Raw genomic sequence first — 9,463 nt, 5'->3', positions numbered from 1 at the left:
TGAAATATGACTTTGATGTTTGTGGCAAAAACCAAAGGTATATACCAAATATGCTCTCGACTACTTAAATTAGAAAAGGGGTTACAAATATAAAAAACAACTTTTTTGAGATAGTCTATAGAAGCGTGTGAGTGCACGTCTCCATAGATAAGACATTACAGCGCGGTCCGTTTTTACGAGATGTAAAGGGTTCGAATCATATATAGTTATTTCCGTCAAGTATTTAAATAAATAAATTTAAACCCAAATATGTTCAAAGTACATTGTAATATTGCTTTGAAACCGTTTGTACACTTGTCTACCATCGTGATTCAGTATGAAGCCATTATTTGACATTGTTTTAATAAATATTGTGCTTTATTTTTGTTAACAATTATGACCCCAAACATGAATCTGAACACTTTTCCGTGAAATAATCTATACACAACTCTCCAGAATTTCATGGTGTCTTCTTTGTATGTCATCATTGAGGTTATCGGTAGACCGTACCACCTGACAGCATCCAGAAACATTAGCAGAGCAATATTTGTCAGCGGAAACTTGTTGTTACATACCAAATTGATAAAGTTACAAACGTCATAGCATATATTTGCCGTGTGTAATTTTTTAAGGAAACCTGGTAATAGATGTGTCACTTTTTCAGTCATGTTTTCTAAACTGCTATTTTCAAATAATTTCTTTCTTGATGATCTTGCTTTCTTGGTTTTCCGTTTGTGTGGAGCATTAACAATATTGTCATGGAAGGCTGGACGGCACTGATCAGTTGGTGTCTGTGACATACGTGGAGCTGGTACATGCCGGTTGACGGTCGCCTGGAGATACGCTGGTATCATATTCAGCATCGGGAGGAAAAAGTCTCCTTTTCTTGTTTTTTGGTTTGTTTAAACACAAATTGGAACGTCTCTTCCATCTGAAAGAAAAAATATCAGAATAAAGCGGTGCCAAAAAATCATAAAGATGCGGTGCGGACATTGTTGAGCGGTGTCCATATTTCTATAATGTCAGTGTTGAGCGGTGCATATTTGCTAACACGTGTAAACTTAAAAATCACAGTTATATTCAATAAAGCATGTCACAATGTGTTGTAAATTGATTCTTTTACCATAAAATACCGTTTAACAAAAAAATCTTTCATTTAAAATGTTTAAAATCTGCAAAAAATACGATTTTTCGCGTCATGAAAGTCACTTCTTTCAAGACATGCTTAAATTGTTTTAAAAGTTTTGAAGTTAATAGCGACTCAATTTTGATGCAGTAAACGGTAATTATATGAAAAGTGTATACTTCGTTCGATGGAATATCTTTTTATTAGCAACTTACCTTCTATCTCGTTTTTTTCCTTTCATTTCTGTACTCGCCAAAAAGGTTGCGGCCATGTTTTTGACAGAACGATACGGTGCTCTTGTCCGAAGTATAAAATTTCGACGGTGAGCGGAAAAGTTGTGGTATTCGCCCTATCATCGTGTATTAATAAAGTGATGGAAAGAACTTTAAAAGCAAAGTTTTCTATAGGTGTACAATCAAGGAAATTAACATACACTTGATTATAAAAATGTAATTCTCACTTTAAATTGAACTTTTCCAACAGAAACATTTTGATGAAAATTAGAGAGATGTTGCAAAAAATTTATAATTATCATTCAGTAAGCGTAAATTCATTTCGGAAGGTAAGAGAAACGAAAGAACAATCATTTATAAAGTAAAAATGAAAGAAATGCACATTTAATCGTTGAACTAAATACAATAAGTTGCACACAACTAAAAGGACACATTAATAGATCTAGAAGTCCGTAGCCTTAACAAGGGCAAAGTGAAAACTTAGTTATGTTGTTTGAAAAACGGAGATATTTTTTGAATAAAAACATTTATAGAAAAGGATGATTGTCAGATAATACAAAAGAAATAAGGAATTCTCATATAAACAGCAATTTTAAAGAGTGGAAATAATTCTAACTATCATTTGTATGACTAAGGGAACAATTATATTTAAAATAAGTTCTTGTTCAAAATATGAAGCCAATGGAGGATAAATATGGCTGATATGTATACATACCCGAACACTAAATCTAGCATGGTTAAATGAAATTGTATCCATGTTATTACAACCGATTCGCAACTTTTATTGGAGATCTGTTCAATATAGGAATTCTATGAAAACATACATGATAAATACAATTGCAAACTCTTTGTAAATCGATTTTAAGATGAGAGCTCTTACGTGATATCAGTAATGTAATCATGTGTTAAATGTCTCAGATGTAAACAATACTATAACAATGGCGTTATTTCATAACTTTAATCTTACAGTAGTTAAAAACACTTATTGAAAAGGCATTATACCACGGAACTGACCGATTGGTCATAGATAACGTTTGACATTCTCACACGTTTTGAGCTACATAACGAAACTAATCGAACATTAATCTAGCGAAAGCATTAATTATAATTACATTGAAGGCCTGGTGCATTCGGTAATCATATTCTTTAGGTGTTTAAATCTGAAGTATAGTTTCAGAGACGAACTTTTGCATAAATCTTCAATGAATGTCAAATACTGTATATGCTACATAAGTAAACCTCCATCAATATGCCACTGCCTCATTAACAAAAAGGTAGAGCAAATCTCTAAAAACAAATGAGGAATACATATTCAGTAATACAAATGATGATTGGAGAGGTTTAAAAAAAATAATTTGTTCGTTAAACGAAAATTTAATTATTGGCATTTATTACAGTTGAGTGTTATCAAATATTTTGGTTCACATTTTCTAATTGGTTAAGGAAATTTACAACACAAAATGTACAACATGAATACATTCAAGTTAATTTAATCCATCTTTTTAAAATTATGGATATGTAAAAAACATAAGTAAATTTTTCAAACGACATAGTATATTCACATTAAGTTTACATTCAGTTCAATTGTCAAAATGTCGTTCTTTGATCTATTTGACTTTGAAAATATGGTCTATAATATATTGAAATAAAATAAATATAATTGTGAAGCTATAAATAATAAAGACATATATAGCACTGATTAAATAAAGAAATACCATGGATTTGTTAAATTATCGATTAAATATAACATTACGATACTTGAAATACCCATCAAATAGAGAAATCATTGACATAAACAATTATTATTAAAATCGGAGTTACTGGATCCGCTTTTGGCCTTTAAAAGCATGTCATTGCTTACCTTTCATATTTATTTATGTTATTTTGATTATGCATGAGTATGCAATCTGAACCTTTTCTTTTTTTTCGGCGGATATTCTCAATTGAATAAATGAGTATTTAAAAGTTGAAGCGTACATTTAAGTACAATTGGATTAGTAATTATGTTGACATTAAATTAGTTAATTTAAATCAGCAAACATAAATAAATGAATCATGTATTTATAAATACACATTATGTTTAATTAATCCGGTGAATTTAAAGGAGACTGGTTTGCGGCAATGTACGGGAATGAAGTCTCGTATTATACGCCGAACACCTGTGCGCGTTGCTCACTCTGAGGTTTGTGTCTCGCTTACAGAAAAGATGCTTCAGTTCTTTTCGGAAATACGCCCCCGTCACCGAGTAGAGAAAGAAATTTATGCAATAGTTCGTGTAAAAAATGGTCCTCGTAACGTGAAGGGTGTTGTCGAGATCGCCAATATGGTCGTCGTGGTTTTGTAGTGTGGTCGGCGACATCAAATGCATGTTGAACATCTGGCGTATTTTCCAGTAACGTTTGCACCATACAGCAAAGTGTGGAAGGTTGAGCGCAACAAAACAAATGGACATTACCAAGAGAATGAACGTAAATTCCAGGCGAATAATGGATTCCGTGGTCACAACGCTTATTTTTCTACTACGTTTGTTTCGTAACACGAGCTTACGTATGATGAGCACATTGAGAATAGTTATCAGGATGAACGGAATGAATGTAATAATCGCTCCAAATATGCTGTCTAGAATGAAGGAGAGGTACTGGTGGTCCTTATCGCTCGTGCATATCAAAGCGCCGCTAATTGTGGGGTAAGTACCACTCACGACGGGTTTGAACACGCAACCGGCTGATGCAATAACGACGGCGCCGAGTATGACCCTGGGTGCAGACCGGGGGTCACAAAGGTCATTTCGAAGTAACGGAAAACATACCCCGATAAAACGTTCGATAGTGAAAAATACGACGAACCAAGATGACAAGAATCTTGCGATGTACTGAATATACAACACAGACTGGCACACGCCATTTTGCTGCAGCAATGGTGGCCACCTGTATCCAGACAACAATGGCTCTCCGTGCTTGAGCCACTCAGGCAGTACATAAAACACAAGTGCCATTATGTCTGAGATTGCTAAAGCGATAAGATACATACTTGCAGAAAGCTTGCGCATGTTTTTCGACAAGAACACCATCAGGGATACTATGTTTCCAACCACCCCGAAGGCGGCGATTACCGGTGTGACATAGGTGAAGAATCGATGTTCCGGCGACGGCGTAAAGAGCGGTATGTCGTTCAGTAGGGACTGAAGAAGGTTGTCATGGAACATTGGGCAGCCTGCCGAGAGGTTCGATGCATTGTTACCATTTGCGTCATTTGAGCAAAGCCGAACATTATGGTCAATTTCCTTTGATGAGCCATTTTCCTAAAATACAGAATGAATTTAGCATAATAAGTGTTCGCGTTTGAAACTAGTACATACACTATGAGTCATATAATAATTTATGGTATAACGCCACATAAATATAAATAAACGTCTGATTTTACTTTAACAGCAGCAAAATAATACTACGGTATATGTGAATTTTATAACTCATTATTACAGGGACTGTCAACCGATTTTGACGAAAAAAGAAAAGTTTTAAAAAACCGTATTTTTGTACAATTATTATTTAATATTGAATAAAATATCACGAATGGTATATAACATTACTTGAAAAAAAGTTTATATTTTCAGTATATTCGGTTATAAAATTTCGCGATGTGAAATCGAAAGGACATCGCGAAAAAAGGTGACATAACGATATACACACTATAAATAACGCAAGTAGATTGATCATTTTATATATTAATATATATTCAATTCATTACACATGCACAACTTGCATTCCTGTGTTTACCACGTGACGATGATGATCAATCTACTTGCGTTATTAATAGTTAAATGGTAGTTATCTGGTAGACATACCCAGTAAAATGTATAAAGGAATAAACTGAAAATATGAAAACTTAACAACTTTTGTCAAGTAATGTGATATTCCAGTCGTGATATTTAAATCACTATAAACTAATAATTGTATAAAAAAAACACGGTATTTTAGAGCTTTTCTTTTTACGTCAATCGCGGTTGACAGTCCCTTTAAATCTGAACAATACCATTGAGTATTGATCGCAATAACTGGTTTGACTACTTAGGCGTACTGGCATTACAGAATACAAACTTAAAACGCAAAGAGTTCATTGTATTCCCATTGCTTAAATCACGCAATATATTACCTTGCTGAAAAATAACTGCTGAAAGTGCAGGTTGAATACTTTTGCATGATCTTCCATGGACACCATGGCTTAGTTGGCATAGCACCTAAATAATAAACATTGAATTTATAACAGTAAGGGATATATCCGTCGCATCCAGCATGTATTGTAACCTGCACTGCATTTGCCAGCAAAAGGCGTAATGCATTAACGATATTACCCTTAACATGTACAGTACAGACTTAACCTTTGTAGAACACAAATACCGATGAGAAAATCAATTAGGGCTCTTACTGAGTAATATGAATATACAACTCCAAAGTAAGAATAGGAATAACTGGTTCGTTTGTACTCGGTTCGATTATTTTAAATATGAATTCATTTTATTTATTAAATGTAGCACTTAAGTTTGACCGATTTATAAGAGTGCCATTAAATATTCAAATGTACAAGAAACAAATGCATGAAGTTGTTTTCAACAAGTGTAAAATCGTACCATATTATGAGATAATTATATCAATACCCCATATCATGTTATTAATTATCATCTATTATATATCTGTTCTCATCATCCTATTTGTTTAATGATCCATGTTAAGCGGAAAGTGGTCTTTGTCCATAAGCAGTCAGCAGTTTAAGCTGGCTCAGGCCAATATAGCTCAAGAGTAGCATATGCTATGGAACGCCATAGCTGCCTTACGTTGTCATATTTCTTTCTGTCTTCTTAAGAAGGTGTCGTATATGTCAAACCGTCGTGTTATCTTGTCCAAATGTGGTGTTGACTTGTCAAATTGTCATGCTATCTTGTCCAGATGTGGTGTTGACTTGTCAAAATACAGTCTTATCATGTCCAACAGTCGTGCTATCGTGTCAAAATCATGTGCTGACTTGTCAAAATACAGTCCTATTATGTCGAACAGTCGTGCTATCTTGTCAAAATCATGTGCTGACTTGTCAAAATTAAGTCCTATTATGTCGAACAGTCGTGCTATCTTGTCAAAATCATGGGCTGACTTGTCATAATATAGTCCTATTATGGCACGATATATATATATATATATATATATATATATATATATATATATATATATATATATATATATAAACAAAGCATTAATAAAGTATATATTATACATTAATATGCGAAGACTTCGCGATTAGTTAACTGCGACCTACTCCGTCGTTGTTAACTAGCAGCGATGCGTTGTTACAACTTGTAAACCAATGTTATAAGTTAAAAACTGGGATTGCCCAAATATTTATATAACAAATTGGCAATGTCCAATTAAAACAATATATAAAGGACTGATCAAGAACTAATCCAATCTTTTTCTCAATTTTTTATCTTTCACTAAAAAGGAAGATGTCACTGAACAAATGCCTCATGCTGTGCTATCTTTATTTGACTTGGATCCCATAACCATTACAAACACGTTCATGGAATGCAATTTGTATTTTGAGCTATAAACCTTTGTCATTGTATATTAACCGTCTTTGCAGATCCTTAATTATGTTTTGACCAAATTTATGTTCTTGCTCCATATGCTTCAATTGTTTCGAACATGTGTAACTTCCAATAATTACGGTGGGCGTGTAACGTTAGGATTGGATATGGGAAATATTTAATATACGTTTAATTATAAAGAATATTATTGCGAAGTTAAATAATGCAATTTTGAGCAAAATAGTTCATAATAATGTGGTTTTGAACGATCAGAGAATGTCAATCAAATGTTTTTTCTTTATATATTTGTTAGTTAAATTAGTCTTACGAGCGCAGCCGAACATAAATGCGCGTAATATATGTATCCCAGAAAAAGCAACTATTTGGAAAACCCCACTTATCTGCTGGTACAAATAAACATGACCCATTTATAATCCTTTCAAAATCACACCGTATCGACCGTTATTATTTAAAGGAAGCTATCATTGGTTGATATAATGGACCAGCGTTGTTTGCAACGGGGTGGGTTTTTCTAAACTCGTGCTTTTCCGGGATCAGTCTATTGCTTGCTGTCGCAGGCGGGGCCCGCACTCTGGATCAGCAGACGATTTATTTCATAAATCAATCTCTGGGTTAATGGTCGCCATCTTTCGAACTACTTTCAAAAGTACAACAACAACAATAAAAGTAAGAGACAGTTTTAATTGCGAAAAGTTGAAAAAATGAGTACATGTGTCACGGTTGTTGAGTGGAATAGTGTTATTTTCAACTGTGTACGAAGCATTTGAACTGGTAGTGGAATAACCGAATTGTTGGTGGAAATGGAATTTAGAAATATACTGTATCTAGTAATTCATCATCGTGTAGAATTATCATCAGCATCATTTCTGTGGAACATTGCAATATTCAAAATACAAGTGTTTCATAGCTATGGTGCTTTTGACATAGTTCACTAACCATCAAGACTGAAATGATTCATGCACACAGGTAAAGTAAATAATTAAATTTGTGCAGAATGTTTATTTTTTACAAATTATTATTTAATTTGACCAATTTATTTTAGATAGATTGCACTGAAACTCGAAGTCTAAAGCTTAGTAAGACACTTAAGCCAGTTTTCTGAGAAGAAACAATACTTGTTCAGAGTATAGCAGGCTCATGCGGCCTCTGGTTTATTTATTTTGCCTCGACCTTTAACCTGGGTCGCTTTGATTTCAGGTGTTTAGCCTCCATATCAACAAGGCTCTCGACCCTATATGTAGTTATTCATATTGTTTAAAGATTTTGAGAACCCTCACTCGGTGCCAGTGGGGATAAAACAGGGACCTTATAGCTAGATAAATGCATCAAATATGCCAGCAACACTTTTTAGTCAATAACTTTATAACTGATGATTCTGTTCTTTTAACTACATGTTTGTACATTACTTATTTACCAAAACAATGTGAAACACATTTTTATGCCCCCAAAGGAGGGCATATAGTGATCGCACTGTCCGTCTGTCTATCCGTCACACTTTGCATTTAGGTTTCGAAAAAATGCTCATAACTTCTATGTCGCTTCAGATGTAACATTCATATTTGATATGCATGTGTATATGGACAAGGCCTTCCCATACACACACAAATTTTGACCCCTTTGACTTTGAACTTAGGGTCAGCGTTTAGGTTTTGAAAAATGCTAATAACTTCTATTAAAGCGTTTATCAGGGGCGTATGTCATCCTACAGAGACAGCTCTTGTTTTTGCTACTGTCCTCTGCACAAACCATTATATATCTGCATAATATGCATCCAACCAAATCAGTAAAACTATTTGTCACTTAATTACAGTAAACTTATTGCATGTTAACTTTTCAACAATATATATATATATATATATATATAAATATATATAACAGATCTTGAAAAAAACACACATCAAACTTCAAATTGTTTTAGTAAATTATAGGCTTTAATTGGTATTGTGACATTGACACCACTCATGCATGCGACTATACAATTATACAACTATGGGACACATTATTTATGAGAAATTCCAATACATCAACATATCCTCTCAGATTTAAGCCAGATCATCTGGTGCTTTTTTGCTGCCATTTTTACTATTACACATTTTTTCATTTTATGTTATGATGCATTGATCTTGTTTCTAAATTAACCAAGCAATCATGTTAAACTTTTGAAGAAAGATGTTGTCTGATAAATATAGAAAATATAATCACTACAAAGTGAACAAAATTCAGTTGAATACTGTGACCAACGAAGATTTGCCAAAGAGCAATTCAGATCATGATTTAAATTAAATACAAGTAATATGAAAGTCTGCCTATTGGATCCCAGTTAAGACTTATTTGTCAAATCTTCACATTAATTTTCCCTTAGCCATGTAGAATTGGGGACTAAATACCATCAAGTCATGTAAAAAGGAGCAGGGTATAGCACGCTGCTGTTGATCTCTTGAGCTTTCACATGAATTTTACGGGTAATTTTCATACAACAAATGATATTATATAGTGTAATGATAAAGCATTATGAGCACAAATTATATC

The 9,463-nt window shown here is 33.6% G+C and overlaps 1 protein-coding gene across 1 annotated transcript; it reads right to left on the bottom strand.

Moving 5' to 3' along the window:
• Positions 1-759: 759 nt before the first annotated feature.
• Positions 760-5,556, bottom strand: LOC127831102 (C-C chemokine receptor 1-like protein 1). The gene is made up of 3 exons (XM_052356092.1): positions 5,491-5,556; positions 3,498-4,639; positions 760-910 (listed from the first exon to the last, which is right to left on the bottom strand). Exons 1-3 carry the CDS (start codon positions 5,554-5,556, stop codon positions 760-762), a joined length of 1,359 nt encoding a protein of 452 aa, XP_052212052.1.
• Between the last annotated feature and the right edge of the window lie 3,907 nt (positions 5,557-9,463).

This window comes from Dreissena polymorpha, chromosome 5 (genome assembly GCF_020536995.1).
Source record: "Dreissena polymorpha isolate Duluth1 chromosome 5, UMN_Dpol_1.0, whole genome shotgun sequence".
NCBI classification, from domain to species: Eukaryota; Metazoa; Mollusca; class Bivalvia; order Myida; family Dreissenidae; genus Dreissena; species Dreissena polymorpha.
This window is presented reverse-complemented; position numbering and strand designations above follow the sequence as displayed.

Bases quoted from the DNA above. Each gene is read 5' to 3' on its own strand.
- LOC127831102 (XM_052356092.1), bottom strand. From the start codon at position 5,556: ATGGTGTCCATGGAAGATCATGCAAAAGTATTCAACCTGCACTTTCAG. The intron at 4,640-5,490 runs GTAATATATTGC...TCTGTATTTTAG, and splicing joins AGCAGTTATTTTTCAGCAAG to GAAAATGGCTCATCAAAGGA. The intron at 911-3,497 runs GTGTTCGGCGTA...TTTTTCTTTCAG, and splicing joins AGAGTGAGCAACGCGCACAG to ATGGAAGAGACGTTCCAATT.